At 54.7% G+C, this 19,021-nt stretch overlaps 1 protein-coding gene and 1 long non-coding RNA gene across 12 annotated transcripts in view; one reads left to right on the forward strand and one right to left on the reverse strand.

The window, feature by feature from the left end:
• Positions 1-15,844, reverse strand: part of AGO2 (argonaute RISC catalytic component 2) — a 107,696-nt gene extending 91,852 nt beyond the window's left edge. For 10 of the 11 annotated variants that reach the window (XR_013397446.1, XR_013397444.1, XR_013397445.1 and 7 more), the window contains exon 1: positions 15,655-15,844. Coding sequence is in view for 4 of the 11 variants with exons in the window: in XM_077944121.1 (XP_077800247.1) it covers positions 15,655-15,676 (22 nt within the window). In the remaining 7 variants the exon portion in view is untranslated. Of the gene's footprint in view, positions 1-15,603 lie in introns of all 11 variants that reach the window. The other variant, XM_077944122.1, reaches the window with a different exon arrangement.
• On the forward strand, positions 59-3,589 carry LOC144330871 (uncharacterized). The gene is made up of 2 exons (XR_013397461.1): positions 59-1,101; positions 3,174-3,589. It is a non-coding gene; the product is annotated as an uncharacterized LOC144330871 (long non-coding RNA).
• Positions 15,845-19,021: the final 3,177 nt, after the last annotated feature.

Below are 19,021 nucleotides of genomic sequence, written 5' to 3' on the forward strand. Positions count from 1 at the left end.
AGACTTTGTCTCAAAAAAAAAAAAGAAAACATATTTCTTGTGAGTAATATTACAGGTGATTTTTTTTTCCTTTTATTTCCACATCGTCTAAATTATTTGAAATGAGCATGTCTTTCTATCATGATGGAAAGAACAGTTTTTTTAAAAAACTAGAATCAAAAAGCAACTCTGCCCAAGGAAAATTCTGCGTGGAAACCCCACGGCGGCATGATGGGAGGGGTCAGGGCGGCTCCTCTGAGAGCAGCTGCTGGCTGCTTATCCTGGTGGCGGCCGTGGCCTTATCTCTGTGATGCAGACAGAGGCTGCCATGGAAGGAGGGGCCCCTGGCCCTGGGCTGCCCACACACATACAAGACACAGCCGCACCCGCGCCTGGCAGCCACTGTCGCCAAGTCGCTAGGGATGGGCTGTGGCGCAGGCTCGGCAGCAACCCTAATATCCACGGGCAACACCAGGACCGGCTCCCTAACAGGAGCTGTAAGTGCAACACGAACAACAGCCTCATTTACCGCTCTGGACCACTAATGACCATCCACAAACCATCCACTGAATGTCTTACCACTCCGGATGCAAGGACACAAGAGAAATAAAACAACAACGTGGCCCAGCAATGCTGGGGCCCAGAGGCGTGGCTCAGACCAAGGGGGTCAGAGAGAAGGGAGCAGGGAAAACAGACCTGGCGCCAGGGACCAGGCAGGCCAGAGGCTTAAGGAAGCCGCGGGAGGCCTCGCGCTCACTGCACTGCAGAGCACAGAGGAGGACGGACCTCCCCCAGGCAACTCTTGAAAGCAGCGTTCCAACTGCACTGGAAGGCCACAGACAAAAAGAGCCACACACACATATGAGGGTTCCGGTCAGAAAGTCTGTCTCGCAGGGGTGAGGGCCGGCAATTCTCCACACTCTACGGGCACGCTAGGTTTCAACGAATAAGCAGACACACTGTGGACAGTGAGCGCCAGGCTTCTTAACACCTGTTAATGTTATAAGCAATGGAGGAGGCGAGAAACCCTGCTGGGGTGGACGTGAATCTGAAACGCTGGTATGATCCCATGGTTTTCAACATGAATGCAGTGGATAAGCATGTGTGCACACACATGCTAGTGTGGACGTGTGTGTCTCCTGCCTGCGTCCAGACCTGTGTTTCTAGCACCATCCTCCAATAAAAGAACAGGAGCTCAGGGATGAAACGGGCTAGTGCAGGAAAAATACAAGGAGCCCGGAGCAGCTTGCAGGTTCCAGAAGAGAAACTGAGAATGTGAAGAGGCACGCTGAAAAGATGCGGGGCTACCTGAAGGGGTCCCAGGTCAGGAGGAAGGGAAGAGGAAGAGGAGCCTTCAGGCAACAGCACCGGCCACATGGGAGCCTGGGCAGGAGGGGGCTCCAGCAGCGAACATGGAATATCCAGAAAATGGCCATTAGTCAAATGGACAGATGTGCCTAAGAGCTGCAGGCCGGGTAAGAGGCCTATAGCAATGCCAACCTGCCCTAGGATCAGACAAGATGATGGCAACAGGGGAAGCCATCTATAGGAGCCCTGCACTACTCTGGACACTTTTCTGTAAGCCTAAAATCATTGTCAAGTACAATGGTAAGAGAATGTTTATGGATGAAATGATATGACTCAAACGGTGGAGGGTGCGGGGCAGGAGAGGAGGGCAGGCTGAGTGACGGTCACATGAGAGTTCCTTACATTTCCTCCTCCACTTTTAAGTACATTTGAATTTTTCCACAATGAAAAGCCCTTTAAAACTTCTCGGCCGGGCATGGTGGCTCACGCCTGTAATCCCAGCACTTTAGGAAGCTGAGGCGGGCAGAGTGCTTTGAGCTCAGGAGTTTGAGACCAGCCTAGGCTAACATGGCGAAACCCTGTCTCTACAAAAAATACAAAAAAATTAGCCAGGCATGGTGGCATGCATCTGTGGGAGGCTGAGGCAGGAGGATCATTTGAGCCAGGGAGGCAGAGGCAGTGAGCTGAGATTGCGCCATTGCAAGCCAGCCTGGGTGTCAGAGTAAGACCCTGTCCCCAAGATAAAGAAAAAAAAAATTTTTTTCCTCAAAGTTTGCAAATTCAACATAAATCTGGTCTCCTTTTCTTTTTTCTTTTTAAAAAAGAGATAGGGTCCCACTCCATCACCCAGGCTGCAGTGCAGTGGCGCAATCATAGCTCACTGTAGCCTGGAACCCCTGGGCTCAAGCAATCTCCCTGACTCCTGAATTGTGCCCATCCATGCCAAAGGAGCAGAAGTTCTCACCAGCCTCTCCCTCACATCACATTTGTTCCATCTCTCCGCCCACAGTTGCCCTCACAGGTGCCATTTCTGATGATCTCCAAGCCACGTGCCAACCATTTTCCACCCTGCAGCCGGTGGGTTCGCTGTCTCCCACACTTGCCCCTCCTTGGGCTGGAGGACGATGGCCGTGCTCTGGCAGCCTCTGGCCGCAGCAGTCCCTGACACCCCACGCTCGGGGCCACATTCCTGCCCCTCCTACTGGACCAAGCACTTGCTTGCGCTGGAGACACCTGCCATTTTCCATGGATTTGTGTGACTGCTCACAGACTCACATCTGCGTTCATGACTCAGACCGTGAGCTCGCAGGGCAGAAGCCAAGACTGTGTCCATTCACCATTGTCCCCAGTCGCGGGCATGACCCCAGCGCATAGCTGTCACTCAACACTGACTCAGAGAACAAGCTTCTTTGACATATGAGGCATCCAGGATGGAGTGTGGGTACCGGACTCCCTTTTCAGCCTTGTTCAATGATGTTTACCTTTATTATGTTCATTTAGTCATCCAGGTTCCAAATATGCTGTACATTCTGGCATGAAGAAATGAACACACCTAATATCCATTAGGTGATCTGGGCAAGACATCTTACATCCAACATTTTTTTCACTCTGGTAACTAATCTGCTAGGAATGGTTTAGTATGGTTCACTTTCTAAAAGTTTCAGATGATAATAACAAGTGTTGATGAGGACGGGGAGAAACTGAACCCTTCGCCAGTGGCTGGCGGGAATGGAAATGGTGCAGCCACTGTACAACAGCTCAGCGGGCCCTCAAACAGTTACACACAGAGTCACCATCTCACCCAGCCCACGAGAAATTAACACACACGTCCACATGAAAACTTGTACACAAATGCTCACAGCAGCACTGTTTGTAATAGTCAAAAGGTGGAAACAAGACAAATTATGGATCAACTGGGACATATCCATCCACTCAGATACTTGATGACAAAAAGAAATGAAACACTGATGCCACGTGGGCCTTGAAGACATGTCGAGTGAAAGAAGGAGACACAAGAGTTCACTGGCTGTGTGGCCTCATCTGTAGAACATACTCAGAATAGGTCAATCCAGCGAGACGGAACGCAGACGGGGAGTTCCCAGGGGCTAGGTGGGAGGGAATGGGGGTGACGACTTAATGCACATGGGGTCTCCTCTTGGGGGAATGAGATGGTCTGGAAGTAGTCAGCGATGACGGCTGTACCACACAGTGAATGCGCTACATGCCACTGAATTGTTTATCTTACAATGGTTCATCTGATGTCACTGCCACATGTCCCCCCGGCACTCCAGCCTTGACCTGTCTCCTGAGGGCACACAGGGAGGCACTCAGCCTCCAGCAGCCAGTCAACGGTCTGACCCCGGGATGGACACGGGGCACGCCTGGACCTAGCAACCCCCAGAAGGACAGGGCTGGTGGGAACAGAGGGCACCGTCCTGCTGCGTGCCCTCTGACGTGGCCATGCTTCCCTCCCGTGCACACCCATTACCTGTCTCCATCAGAGCTACGGGATGCGGCCCCATGGCCCCTTCCTCCATAATGGCCACCGTCATCACCCCTGCCAGGCCACAGACGCCACCTCCCACCCCAAACACAGCCCTGGGAGGCCACTTGTCACGGAGCCACAAACCACAAGAAGAGGTCCCAGGGTGGGATGGCTATGGAACTTTTCAATAGGGCAAGTGAGTTTCAACATGCAGATTTAACTCTTAAACAAAGAAATGACCAAAGGCAGTAAGCCTTTAGTGAGTAAAAGAAAACACATGGCGAACACTGCAAAGTAGACACAAGGGAACCAAGATGATCCCGGGGCAAGGAGGTCACAGTGGGGGATGGACACACGTGGACAGGAGAGCCCACCATAGGGCGAGATGCACGGGGAGCCAGGAAGATGCAGGGTGAGTGCAATGGACCGTCCCCTCCTGGGTTTCTGGAACCAAGCTTGTACATAACAGACACTCACACTGGCTTGCATGGGTGGCACCCACTCTCCTCAGGCCAGCTCCGAAGAGCCCCCGCCCAGGAGGTCTCGACCGGGTCACTCGGCTCCGCTTCCTCTGGAGCCCTGCCTCACTCTGGGAGGCAGCCCACTGGGGCCAGCCTTGCCCCTGTCTTCAAGCACACCCCAACCAGCCAAGCAGGGCAAGTCCCCATTTGTAGAAGTGAAGCCAGATCATCAACACTGCACGCACCCCAGGCCACAGAGCCGGCGTGCTCGGCGCATGACCACCTCAACCTGGACGGGGATGGACAGCGGCAGAACAAACCCAAACTTGGAGAGCCTGCATCCAACCACCCCTACAGCTCCAACCACCGGTCTGCAAGAAAGACACTCGGGACAGAGAACACACCGGGCTACACCCAGGAGACGCAGCTGCGGGAGACGGCAGCACCGAGCAGCCAGTGTCCCCAACAAACAGCAAGGCTGGGGGCTCAGGAGGAGGCTCTGGTCCTCGCATTCCAAGGCCGCCAACTGTGAACATCCACACCAGTGAGCAATGGGCAACCCTGGCACCGTGTGCTCCCCGGCAGGGAGGAAGGCTTGGCCTTCAGATGCCGGACACTATGGGGGGCATAAAAGGAGCAGAGAGGGAGACAGACACACACCCTTGTCATGTGGTGACATCTGAAACATCTGTCAACAAGATGATGCCACTGGGGTCTGCAATGAGAAACGCAAAATGGGACGGGGCTCAAAGAGAAGCAGCATCAACCACGGACACACCACGCTGGAGGCAGGGGACAGTGCATGGCACACACCCCTCTCCCGCTCCTTCCAGTGGTCCTCTCCCCCCGGCGCATGCCCTCCATTGGGACCATCCCAGCAGCCTCCTCCAGGAAGGCCTCTCTGCTTCCACCCCCCCCCATCTTGGTCTGTTTCTAACATAGTAGCCATAGGGATCCTTTTAAAGACTAAGTCAGCTGGCATCCCTCCTCTGCTTGGTCCCTGCTGCATGTCCCTGGTATTGACCTCCCTGCCTCAGCCTGCACCTGGGCCCTGGCTGCATCCCTCCTTTGCTGGAGTGCAGTGGTGCGATCTTAGCTCACTCCAACCTCCGCCTCCCGAGTAGCTGGGATTACAGGCGCCCGCGACCAAGGTCGGCTAATTTCTGTATTTTTAGTAGAGACTGGTTTTCACCATATTGGCCTCGAACTCCTGACTTCAGGTGATTAGCTTGTCTTGGCCTCCCGAAGTGCTGGGATTCCAGGCGTGAGCCTCTGCGCCCGGCCCAGTCCCGCTCCTTCTTGGTGGGTCTGTGCTGATCACCAGGCAACTCGCCCCTCCCCAACCCCAGCCCCTGACCCTGTCCGACCATGGTCTTTTATCCTACATACCCAGGGGGTGCTTTACACCTGGCGCACTGCTGAGTTCTGTTTTGATGCTGCCGCCAAGCCCTCTCCTCAATCACACGCCATGAACGGGCCTCACCCCAGCCTGGCTCCCTCCAATGGCACATCCTTTGCGAAGCTTCCCCGGGGCAGTCCAACCGGAATTCCTGCCGACTCACCATGTGCATCCCCGACCCAGATCCTGCGTTCACCAGACAGTCCTGGAATGGCTAGGCTATGCCCACAGGGTTACCCTCAAGTGTTCCAGAACATTCCAGGAGAATGCTCTGCACTCCTCAGGGGAGTTGCACAGAACAGGGACCACCCCCCAAAAAGCTTCCAGGGCCAACAGCGAAGTTAAGGTGTGATGAGTGAGCGTCTCAGCACTGAGAATCCATCCACACCTAACGTGACCGTTCTTACAGTGAGCCACGCATTTTAGCATCTTGCAAACTGCATACTTCACGAAGCAGCAGCATGCACAGGGACCAAAGCGTGCCCAGCAACGTCCCCCTGCCCCAGTCACCAATGGGGCCACTCGAGCCACCACGGCAAAGCCACGGGCAGCACGTGGCTTTCTAAAGTTCCACCGGCTTCAGTCTGGTTCGTGGCCCGGGGGGCACAGCTGGCGCCCTTTCAGTGTTGTTCCTGTCTACGAGCGGGCAAGGAAGGTCCCCAAGTGCTGTTGGGGTCCGGTGCACTTGGGTCTGTATGGAGGTGAGCTCTGCGCGACACAGGCCATTTTCTGGGTCCCCAGCCCGAGCCTCTCAAGACCGCTGTGGACACCAGACAGATGAGTGTTATTTATCAGAGATAAGTGTTTTAAAATGTTTTCTTATCCTTCCCTGCTTGCAAAGTAAAGACCCAGAGGTCAACAAAGAGGATCAAAGGGAGGAGGAGCACCCGCCCTACTGCCAGGCAGAGTAACGCCCTCACCACAGGGAGTAACAGTCACCATCAGAGGGACCTTCTGAGGGCCCCGCATGTGGGACGCAACTGCAGGTCGCCCGCATCATCTGCTCTGATCAAAGCACCACCACCACGAGGATGAGGCCTTCACTCTGTACGAAGAGGAGACTGAGGTTCAGAGAGGTGAGGCGAGACGCCCGTCACGTGCCCAGGATTCCACTGAGGTGGGCCTGACCTGAGCCTGCGCTGGGGGTGGTGTCATGCTGAGGCGGGCATCCTGCAACGTCACATGGGCCCCCAGCCACTCCCCAGAGCTCAGGCACCTCCACACACAGATCTGCTCCAAGTCACCCCCTCATCACTCTTGGCATCTTCCTTGCTTTCTCTGCATTTTTTACTTGTGTCACTCTATTAACTCCTTTGTCCCTGCAAAAACAGCGTAAAACAAATGATGCCCCGGCTTGCCAGCTTGAGGAGCAGGGGAGGCCGCCATCCCTCAGGGCTTCCCCAGGCTTCTCATTCCCACTGCTCAGCCTGCACACGAGCATGGGGCCGTGCTCAGACCAGAATGGTGTCCAGGTCTCCAAGCACGCCAAGCGCCACACAAAACAGGGCACTGATCACCCTACAATCATAAGGGACTCGGACACCCACCCCAAAGCAGGGGCTACAGGGTCCCCATTTACACCCAGTGCCCACCAGCTTCCCGCCCTAAATAAGCTCACTTAGAGTAAGACGCCAGAGAGGCTTGGGAACGTGGGTCCCACAGGAGGGTCCTTTCACCATCAAAGCTCAAAAACAAACAGGGCAAAGCACCCTAGGGTCCTCCGACCGTCGGAACAAGAGCGCTGCTGCAAACGCCTCCAACCAGTCAGCATGATGTTGGAAACACAAACTCAAAATAGTTGTATTATTTTACTCACGAGTCAAACCTGACAAACATCTCAAATGGCTATGACCTGTGAACTTTGGTTTTTGATCTTTTTAGGTACAGCTGCAAGATGAAAGTGTCTAGTGGCTGCCTTCTGGCAGCAGAGTACCCTAACTCTGTACGGACAAACCCCAGAGCTGAAACACTCAGCAACGACATGGCAAAGGACAACGCTGCCCTGAGTTACTACCCCAGTAGGATTTTCCCAAGATGGATGTCAATTACAATAAGAGATTCGGGTTAGGAGCCACCTGAGTCCCTGAGTCTGGCTGTTTCTAAGCCTTGCTACAGTTCTGTTTGTTTTGGGATACAGGTCCTTAAAAACAGGTATTGGCCAATTTGCATGGCATTTACTGAAGCGCCAGTAATCACCTTCAGAAGTCCCCTTCCGTCTGGTAGTGGACTAGTGGTGTTCACGGCAACATGAAACCACAGGGGGCACCGCACACAAGCATGGCGGCCACTTGTCAGAACTGCGCGCTTCATCAGTAAAGGAGAACCCCACAAAGTGCCCTGTGGGGCACCCAACACGCTATCTCCCACAGATGCACTGACCCCACTGTCTTGGAGCTGTCCTCCAGGTTTCTGGCATGGGCTCCTCCCTCCCTCAATTCCACTCCCATGGGGATGCTCCAGGGCTTCTACCTCCCTCCCCACCCTTATCCCAAACCCAGTGGGTCCCAAACCTGGCCTAGGTCACAGATGCTTCTAAGAAATGCTCAACTCTGTGCTGGGTGTAGAGGCTCACACCTGTAATCCCAGCACCTTGGGAGGCCAAGGCAGGAGGATTACTTGAAGCCAGGAGTGACACCAGCCTGGGCAACACAGGGAGACCCCCATCTCTACAAAAAATCATCCCAGCTTCTTGGGAGGTTGAGGTGGGAGGATCGTTTGAACCCGTGAAGTCAGGGCTACAGTGGGCCGTGTGGGCCGTGACTGCATCACTGCACTCTAGCCTGGGCGACAGAGTGAGACCCCATCTCAAAATAATAACAATAATAATAATAATAGGCCGGGCATGGTGGCTCACGCTTGTAATCCTAGCACTTTGGGAGGCTGAGCCAGGTGGATTACCTGAGCTTAGGAGTTCGAGGCCAGTCTGGGCAACATGGCAAAATCCCATCTCTACTAAAAATACAAAAAAAAATTGGGTGTGGTGGCGCATGCCTGTAGTCCCAGCTACTCAGGAGGCTGAGGCACAAGTATCACTTGAACCCGGGAGGCGGAGGTTGCAGTGAGCCAAGAGTGTGCCACTGCACTCCGGCCTGGGCGACAGAGAGAGACTCTGTCTCAAAATTAATTAATTAATTTAGAAATTAAAAAATAATAATAAATGCCTGACTCTGGGAGTCATGGATTTTTTTGACACATCAAACAGGAAAAGAAACACTGCAAGAAAGAGTAGGAGCCAGGCTCTGCCAGCCTATGTGACCTCGACTCCGGCTGTCACTGCAGGCCTCCAGCACCTTCTCTTCTGTCCTGGGTCACAGCATGCAGACTAAGGATTCGTGGGGATTTGTGGGGAACGTGCCACTCCCCTCCAGCAGAGGCGCCCGTGCCCCTTGGCCGGGGCCAGGTGGGAAGGCAGAAGAGTCACTGTATGAGGGAAGTCAGGTTGGAGAGGACGCTAGGCATCCAGGCCAAAGTCCCCACTTCACAGGCGAGAAAACTGAGACCACGCAAGCGGATGTGGACGGGGCTGGAGTTCTGACCAGACTCCTGTCTGTCCACCTCGACAACAGTGAGAAGAGGAAAAAGGCAGGGGCCGGGCACAGTGGTTCACACTTGTAACCCCAGCACTTTGGGAGGCTGAGGCAGGTGGGTCACTTGAATCCAGGAGTTCCAGACCAGCCTGGGAAACACAGGGCAAACCCCGTCTCTACAAAACATTAGCTAGGCGCGGTGGTGCACACCTGTAGGCTACCTGGGAGGCTGCCCAGGAGGGCTGAGGTGGGAGGATCTCCTGAGCCAGGGGAGGCTGAGGCTGCAGTGAGCCTTGACTGTGCCACCACACTCCAGCCTGGGCCATGAGAGTGAGACCCCGTCTTAAAAAAAAAAAAAAAAAGAAGGAAAAAAAGAAAGAGGTAGGGCTTCCAGTTCCTGATGCAACCCACACAGCCTGGCTCCTGGCAGACAGAGGGAGGCCTGGCCCACCTCCCACACCCTGCTTCTCCCAGCTCACCACGGGGACGCGCGTCAGCACCCTTTGGAAAGAACCAGTGGCAACCTCAATGACACCACACTCACGCCCATCAGATTTTATAAGGATTTCAGGAAGTGCAGTGCCATGAGGGGTGAAACAAGTTTAAAATGTTCAAGCCTGTTCGTCTTTAAGATATACACAAGCCCCAGATTTTAAAAATGCACTGAACCTGAGAGGCCGCCCGTCCACCCTGCTTTGCGTGGACAGGTCTTGTGTCGTACCAGGGAAAGCTTACAGGTGCCCACTGCCCTGGAGAAAACTCCCAGCGCAGATGATGAAGTGTCTACTCACCCTGGATACAACTCCATGGAGAGAGAAACCAGAGGGGCCTGGTGATTTGGTCACAACGTGTAAAGGACCGAGAACAAAGAGTGGTTTCAAGTTCCTAAACTTTTGGAGGAAAAAATTAGAATAGTGGCTACAGCGAACAAGTGCAGGCCCTTGACCGCAGCAGCAGGCTTAGGGCTCTGAATATGTGGCTGGGCCAGCAGATCCCCAGTGAGGAGGAGGCAGCAACCACAGGGAGCGCAGAGCTGGCCACAAACGATAAGGGCAGAGGTAACTGAAGGAGGGAGCCGTTCCCAACCCAACACTGGGGAGAAAAGAATCCCTCTTATTTGAAATAATTATGAGATAAACTGAGCAAGATTCTCCAGTTCTCCTCCATATTTGCCATAGGTTATACAGCGTCGCTTCTGCTGAAAGAGGACCACAAAAAGGATTCTGCCGCAACTGAAATTTTTTTTTTTTTTTTTTTTTTTTTTTTTTTTTTTGAGACGGAGTCTCGCTCTGTCGCCCAGGCTGGAGTGCAGTGGCCGGATCTCAGCTCACTGCAAGCTCCGCCTCCCGGGTTCACGCCATTCTCCTGCCTCAGCCTCCCGAGTAGCTGGGACCACAGGCGCCGTCACCTCGCCCGGCTAATTTTTTGTGTTTTTAGTAGAGACGGGGTTTCGCCGTGTTAGCCAGGATGGTCTCGATCTCCTGACCTTGTGATCCGCCCGTCTCGGCCTTCCAAAGTGCTGGGATTACAGGCTTGAGCCACCGCGCCCGGCCGCAACTGAAAATTAAACATGCAAAGGGACCTGCCCCAAAACATGCTTAACAGCCTGGCAACATGTCAGGACTCCACCTCTAAAAAAGTGAAAAAACCTTCGCTGGGCATGGCGGCACATGCCCGTAGTCTCAGCTTCTAGGGAGGCTGAGGTAGGAGGGCAGCCTGTGCCCAGGAGTTTGAGGCCGCAGTGAGCCATGACTGTGCAACTGCACTCCAGCTGGGGCAACACAGAGCAACCCCAATTCTCAGAAACAAAACAAAACAAAACAAAACACCACTTAAATGTGTCAGAATTAAAACCATGAGCAACTGGGTCTCCAAACAGCCCCCCTCAACAAAATGGAGACCAAAAAACAAAGATTTTGAGCAATGGGGTTCTTTCTAAAACCATTAAAGAAAAAATGGAGCAGGAGGGGAGGCACGAATGCTCGGAAGAAAAGAGATTTTAAAAGACGTAGGTCGGGTACGGTGGTTCATGCCTGTAATCCCAGCACTTTGGGAGGCTGAGATGGGCAGATCACTTGAGGTCAGGAGTTTGAGACCAGCTTGGCTAACATGGTGAAACCCCATCTCTACCAAAAATACAAAAATTAGCTGGACGTGGTGGCTTAGTCCCAGCTACTCAGGAGGCTGACGTAGGAGAATCGCTTGAACCCGGGAGGAGGAGGAGGTTGCAGTGAGCCAAGATGGTGCCACCGCACTTCAGCCTGGGCAACAGAGCAAGACTCCGTTTCAAAAAAAAAAAAAAAAAGGCCGGGCGCGGTGGCTCAAGCCTGTAATCCCAGCACTTTGGGAGGCCGAGACGGGCGGATCACGAGGTCAGGAGATCGAGACCATCCTGGCTAACGCGGTGAAACCCTGTCTCTACTAAAAAAATACAAAACGCTAGCCGGGCGTGGTGGCGGGCGCCTGTAGTCCCAGCTACTCGGGAGGCTGAGGCAGGAGAATGGCGTAAACCCGGGAGGCAGAGCTTGCAGTGAGCTGAGATCCGGCCACTGCACTCCAGCCTGGTCCACAGAGTGAGACTCCGTCTCAAAAAAAAAGACATAAATATAACAAGTCAAATGCAGGGAGAAGAGAGAGGGTGGGCTAGCTTTAGAGGTGGAAGGCAGAGACCCAAATGTGTGTGTGAACTTTTGTTAAAATTCAGGATCCAAAGCACCCAACTGTAAACACATTTCTGAGAAAATGAGAGAAATTGATCACAGACTGTTAACTGTGATAACGGCACTGGGGTATGTTCAAAATGTCTCCATTGCTTTAGACACGCATACTTAAATAGCGAGGTAAAATGACAGGTCTGCAATTCACTTTGGAAAATGTCCACAAAGAAAAGGGGCATATTTGAAGCAAATGTGGAAAACCTTGATGACTGTTGAAGCTTCGTAATGGATAAATGGGAGGGTATTAAACAAGTCACTCTACTTTTGTGTCTTTTCAATTATTTCACAATATTAACTATTTTTAAAACTCAAATGTTACGTTTTGAAGATTCAGAATAACGATTCATAAAACAAAACCACCTGAGACGGGACCATTACAGGAGAGCATTCACTGCACAGCTCAGACAGAATAAGCCCGACTGGCATTGGGGACACTTTTGAGATAGAAACTAGAAGTTAAAAAATAATTCTGCTTCTTCAAATTGTACAGGTTTTAGGAGTTTGGAAGCATTTACATCTTTTTTCCTATGCACTTACTTAAATTATTCCCCAGGGTTTATCAAAGACCCAAGGGGCACTCTGCACACATACCCAGCCATACTGCGATGGCCTCAGCCATGTCTGCTGCCCCATGGGTAGACCACGATATCCTGCCATGGCAAATGGGCACCAGTATTGGGAGAACTGGCCATAGCTTCATGGGGACCACTGGGGGTAGGGAGAGAGGGGGCAGGAGGAGTTAAATGGCTCTATAAACCATGGTGAAGGTCAGCTCTTCTCAAAGTCACAATCCTATTTAGACAACTGTCAAGTCTTAGATGTCACAGAGGTTACTTTGTGGCAAATCTGCGAGGGGTGTAATACACAGGAGCTTGAAAGCGTAGCAAAGTCATAAGAGACAATATCCTGGGGGAGGCGATCACCAGACACAGTTCAAGGCCTTTGAATGGTTAAAAAACCAAACAACTAATTTGTTCATCAACGAAAGTTCAAGGTCACTGGAGAATCCACCCATCCTAATAACTCAGTTCAAAAAATGGAAAAAACAGTCACGTTTCTAACTTCAGATTCTAAATAGCATTCACATATGTAATAGCATTTGTTTGTGATTGGTATAATGTAGAGCTATTGTGAACTGTTTTTTAAATTAGTAAGTTGCCTAATAAGGGTGTTACAATTGGAAGTAGCAAAACTATTTGTAATTTTTCTTTTCTTTTTTTTTTTTCTTGAGACAGAGTCTCACTTTGTCTCCAGGCTGGAGTGCAGTGGCGCCCTCTTGGCTCACTGCAACCTCTGCCTCAAGAGTTCAAGCGATTCTCCTGCCTCAGCCTCCCCAGTAGCTGGGACTACAGGCGCGCACCACCGCGCCCGGCTAATTTTTGTATTTTTAGTAGAGACAGGGTTTTCATCGTGTTGGCCAGGATGGTCTCAATCTCTTGACCTCGTGATCCACCCGCCTTGGCCTCTCAATGTAATTTTTCTATAATTCAAATGGAATGTCTTATAATTCTAAATTAGAAAATATAAGATTAAAAAGAGTCTCAACGAAGACTATTCCAAAAATTCCTTTTACACAAAATTAAAAGCCTTAATGTGTAGCATAAAATTGAACTGCACCACAGACTTATAATTACAGCACGTTTATACAACCTGAAACTTGGGTTCATTCCCATCCTGCCATTAGCTATGAATTATCCTGCAGACACATTTATTCTTTCAACCACTGTCCTGTTCCAGAGGGTCCGCTCCCTACCAGGCCCACACCACAGCAACAATCTCCAAACAGCAGCGAGTGACAGAAACAAGCCTGCGGATCCTGAGGGCCAAGGTACACTGACAAATGAAATCGACAAGCCAGCGTCCCAGGGCAGAGCACACAGTAAAGAACAGCAGTGAGCTGGGGTTGCTTCCTGAAGCCTCACTGTCAATGACAAGTAGGCGGGCAGGTGCTGGTCCAGTCCAGCCCTAACAGACACTTCTTGCTGTGGGTCTGGGTTATAGGGCCTGAAAGGCACTGCCCTGAGGAAGGCACCCAGAGAACCAGCTCGGAAGTCCGACTGATGGTCCCAACACTCACTCACTGCTGCGTGACCTTGGTGAAGTTCTCAGCTTCTCTGAGCCCTGACTGTCTGTCTTCACAAACACCAGCAACCTCCGCAAGCGGAGCGAATTAACTAACACGCAAAACACAACACGGAAAGCTTGACCTTCCTCAAGGCTCTTCACTTTTTCTGGGCCTCCAACTTTTAAAACTGATAACCTGAACAAATGTGCTGTCAGTCCCGTGTGTGCTGTGTTCCTCTATAGGAAGGAGCTGGAAGGTCCCAACTCACACAAGGGGATGCCCGGTCCCTTCCCACGAGGGCGCCTGGCCACTCAGGGCCTCCAGAGGCCAGCATCTGCTCCAGGACTGTGGCCCTCCCAGGTGTAGGGGGAAAATCATTCTTCAAACTGCTGATAGCCCTCATGGCTTGAAAAGTTGGTCAGACTCCGCCTTGTTGAAGCTTTCTAAATGACATCAGAAAAAAGACGCGACATTCGCAAGGCACAGAGCCAACAGCCTCAGCAGTGGGGGCCCCCATCAACGGACCCAGGTGGGCCAGGGGGCCTCCCGGGCCGCACAAGTTGGGGCCGGTCTGCAGCAGCGAGGGCAGCATCGGGAATGCGAGCCTCCTCACCGGCCGGGTAAACATAAGCCCCGAGCCTGGCGAGGCTGCGGCCCGACTGGGGCCCAGCGGACAAAGGGGAGCAGGCGGTGCCCCGTCCCAGCGGCCAGGCCGGCCGGGAGAGCCAGGAGCCACGTGCCTGGTGGGAGCACGCCAAAAGCAGTACAACACTTGACCGTTTTCTCGGCCCAGCAAGGAAACCGCCTTCTACTCTGCATTTAAAAAGAAAAACAATGCGTTACTGCTTTAAGTTTTTTAGAACTTTTCCAGAGAAAGGCCGACTAGCAACAAGGGGTGCTACAGGAATCCACCTCGCCTCACCTCTCCTAGGAAATTGTAAAAGGAATTAGCACTTGAATGGGGAGGCCGGCGTGTCTGGAATGAGAACGAGCCGCGCACGCAGTTTGAGGGTTCCGGGGAGCCGCGTCCTCCCCCTTCCAGGCGGCAGTCCTAACTACAGGAATTGGCCAAAATTCAGCATTTCCAGACTTTCCTTGGGAAAAGGGGCCGAAGAAGTGCTGGCGGCAAGAATCTTGGACCACAGCGGAGCGCGCCTCAGACTCGCGGCGGCTGGGGTCGGGACCGGCGCAGCCCCCTCCCCTCCCGGCCGTGCGCGCCCCGAGCCGGGCGCCCCGAGCCGGCCTCCACCCCCTCGGGCGCTTAGGGCCGGGCCAGGCCGGGCTGCGGCGCCCCCATCCCCGCGCGGGCAGCGAGGCCGGGCCAAGCGGGGCGCTCCGGGCCTCGGGCCTACACGCGCCGGCAGCCTCGGCCCCGGCCCCAGCCCGCCGGGCCCCGGGCGGGGGATGCGGACGCTGGGACGCGGGCCCGAGGCGCGGGAGGGGCCCAGGCCGCGCGGGGCGCCCCGACGACTCGCGGGGGCCGAGGAGGCCGGGGCTGCGCGTCCAACGCGGCGCCGAGAAAACGGCCGGCCCGGCCCCGCCGCCGCCGCTCCCCGAGCCCCCAAGCCCGGCCCCGGCTCGCCCGCCCCCGGCCCCCGCCGCCCCGACCCCGCGGCCCCCCGATCCCCGGCCCCCGCCGCCCGCGCCGGGCCCGCCAACCACGGGCAGGAGCGCGCGAACGGCCGGGCGGGCGCCCCGAGCGCGAGGACTCACCGGGGCCGGCTCCCGAGTACATGGTGGCGCCGCCGAGGGGCTCCGGGGCCGAGGGGCGGCCGCGCGCGCGCCACGGGCCCCGACGCCGCGAGCCGCGAGGGAGCCGCCGGCCGCACGATCCGCCCCGGCGCGGCCGCCTCTCCAAACAGGTTTACCCGACGCGGCCGGGGCGGCGGGCGGAGGCGGCGGCGGGAGCGGGAGCGGGAGGGCGGGGGAGGAAGGAGGAGGGGGAGGGGAGGCGCGGCCGGCGGCGGGAGCGCGCTCGCGGGGGGAGCGGGGCTGGGCGCGCGGGCGGGGGCGGCGGCGGCGGCGGCGCCGGGTCTGGCGGGGCCTGGGGCGGGGACCCGGGGAGGGGCCTGGGGACCTGGCCGGGCGGTGGGAAGCGCGGGCGGGAGCGGGGACGAGGGCCGAGGGCGGCGCGGCCCGGGTGGCGCGGGGGCGGGCGCGGCCCCGGGGACCCTTCCCCGCCGCCCGGAGAAGCCGCGTCTTCCCGACGGGGAGGAGCCGGGCCCCCTGGCTGTGCCGCCGGAGCGGGGTCGCCCACGCGCCCTCGCCTTCCCCGCCGCCCCCGGGGGCAGGAACCCTCCCCCGCGAGCCCCTCGGCCCCCAGCCTGGCTCTTTAAGTTACTACAGAAACACGGAGGTCGGGAAGCTGCCTCCCAGCCCGGAGCTTGAACTTGAACGCGGCCGGCCGCTCGCGCAGGACCACACCGCCACCTCCCGGCGCGGCCCCAGAACCCAGCTAATCCGTTTACAGCAGTTAGAAAGTCCAAGAAGTTTTTAGTGCATTGTAGCTGGTATCAGGGATCAGATCAGCGGACATGCCCATTCCAGCAGTCGGGGCCTCCTCGGAACGTCGTGCGCCTCCGAGCGTTTCTGTGCCGTCCCGCTGGGTCCGTCTGGTTTTTCGGCGGCTTTCCTGGAAAAGCCAGCCTGTGGTTACCTCCTTTCTCCCCTGAGTGGCGGGGGATTAGAAGGCAGAGGGTGACCCACAGTCTACAGTGACTGGTCGCCTTTTTCCAGATTTCCCGGCACATTCCTTCACCCCGTGGCATCGGCTGTCTGCATATTGGGTGCAAGGCCCTGTTCCAGGCGAAGAATAAACAGGAGTTGTGACTGCCAGGAGCTCCGCAGCCAACAGGTTGGTCCTAACTAGTTCTGTGCAGTCTTGGAGGACAGCCCTGAAGAAGGGCAGGAGAACCAGCACTTCCTCCGAAAACTCAAAGGACATCAGTCTTCACCACGTTGCTGATACAAAACGTGCTCCTGAAATGTGTAGTTATGAGCACCGGGAAACCCGGGTGGCAGTGTGCATGGCATTGTTCGTCACAGCCTGGACTGCGCGGCACTGAATACCACGGAGGGCAGGATGGAGAAACAGTGGTCATCTTCACAGGGTGGAATCTAGCCATCCACAAAAATTCCAAAACAGGCAAAATTAAACTGCATTGTTTAGGGATGCATCATTAAGTAGTAAATAATTGACAGAAGAGCAAGAAGGTGGTTACTCTAAGTGTCAGAATGGTGAATACAGCTGGGGTGGGTGGGCTGTGACCCCAGCAGAGCCCTGGGGGATTTGGAGGTGCCAGGCCTGTTCCTTCCTGCAGTGCTGCCCTGCATTCGGCGGCCATCCCTTAAACTGCACTTTTACGTTTTATATACTTTTTCCGTACCTTTGCTATAGTATTTCATGGGAATTTTTGAATAATCACGAATGTTACCACTTTCCTGTTGATGAACCGTGCCACCGCATCAGTCTCCCCAGTTCGCAGCTGCCCACCCTCTCTCTCTGCCCCTGTCTCCCTGACACATCCACAAAACTCGTTTCTGCCCGGAATCCCTGAGGCCCAGCTGCCCTGCTGTCAGCCACTGTACGCCTCGGCAAAGGCCCAGAAGGCTCTGTTGTCACTGGCTCCCCTCAGCCCGCCTTCTGCTCCTTTGAGCGCTGTGCTGGGGAACTTTGTTGCAAGGGTTTAGTTCCAGAAGGCAAGATAATGTCTGTGAGGGCTTCATTGTGTCACTTCTCTCTGGATGTGGCTGACACCGTGGCCCTCTGCTGGCGGAGGGGTGCCATTGCTGTCTGCCCCATCTCCATCCCCAGGGCCCAGGCAGTCACTGAGTTCGCCCTCTGGGGCACGGGGGTGGGGAACCGGTGGGGGGTTCCCTCTGTTCTTTTCCTAGATAAGCCCATCCTCTCCAGGCCTCCACCCTCCACACCTGTGTTCAGGAATTCAGCCCGCTTCCTGCAGCCCCATCGCTACCCTCCTCCCAACCTGCTTTTCTTCTGGTGTTCCTCACTCAGCATGGCTAACAGATCCACCACCCAGCCGAGCTGAGAACTGCAGTCCCCTCGGCCTGCTGCCTCTCCTGCCATCAGTGAACCTGCTTAACTCATCTGACTGTGCCTCTCGGTGCTTGCTGGGACATGTCTCCAGCCCTTGCTGCTCTCTCCCCTAGACCCACATCCACACCCGGATGGTGACTGGGCTGACTCTGGGTCTTCTGGACCCAGTGTTTCTCCCTGATACAATTCCTTCCTCTGTGTTTTAGGATCCTGATGCTTTGATAAGATGCTCTAATCCCAGCCAGGGACATTTGCAGCAGCCTGGACTGCGGGTCTGCACGCTGGGTGTACTTGGTCTAAGGCACCAACTCGCCATGAGAGTGAAAGGAGGGGTTTGGGGTAGTACAGAGCAAGCTCCTGGGGCCACAGGGCTGACAAAGCCCTCGGCTTTGGGGGCACTTTGTTTCTTCAAGACTAAAATGCAGGCACTGGAGCAAATCATTTGTTCCTAAAACATGTTCTGCACATGATTAAAGAAGCTTTGGGAAGTCAGGTAAATTGGGAAGCACTGGATCAAACAACAATACATAAGTTTATTGTCTGCAGGTCTTCTCAGAGCCTTTAGCAAAGTGAGAAGAGTCATGCTTCTACAAAGAGGAAGGAGGGCGTGAGAGAGTATGCAACCTGCCCCAAACCCATTTAGCCACAGAACCCTTTTTTCACGAGGTACCTCGAGGTTCCATGGAGCATACTTTAGGAAACATGGAGGTAGAGGTCTTCTGTGATCCCTTCCGGCTCTAATAGTCTGTGATTCTTTGAGTAATATATACTTTGAGACAGGGTCACCAAAGCAGAAATGTAGTGGTGAAAATACAGCTCATTGCAGCCTTGACTTCCCAGGCTCAAGTGATCCTCCCACCTCAGTCTCCTGAGTAGCTGGGACCACAGGTGCATGCCACCGTGCCTGGCTAATTGTTAAAAACTTTTGTAGAGACAAGTCTCACTATGCTGCTCAGGTTGGTCTTGAACTGCTTGGCCCAAGTGATCCTCCCACCTTGGCCCCCTCTAAGTGCTGGAATTACA

This window comes from Macaca mulatta, chromosome 8, assembly GCF_049350105.2.
Source record: "Macaca mulatta isolate MMU2019108-1 chromosome 8, T2T-MMU8v2.0, whole genome shotgun sequence".
NCBI lineage: Eukaryota > Metazoa > Chordata > Mammalia > Primates > Cercopithecidae > Macaca > Macaca mulatta.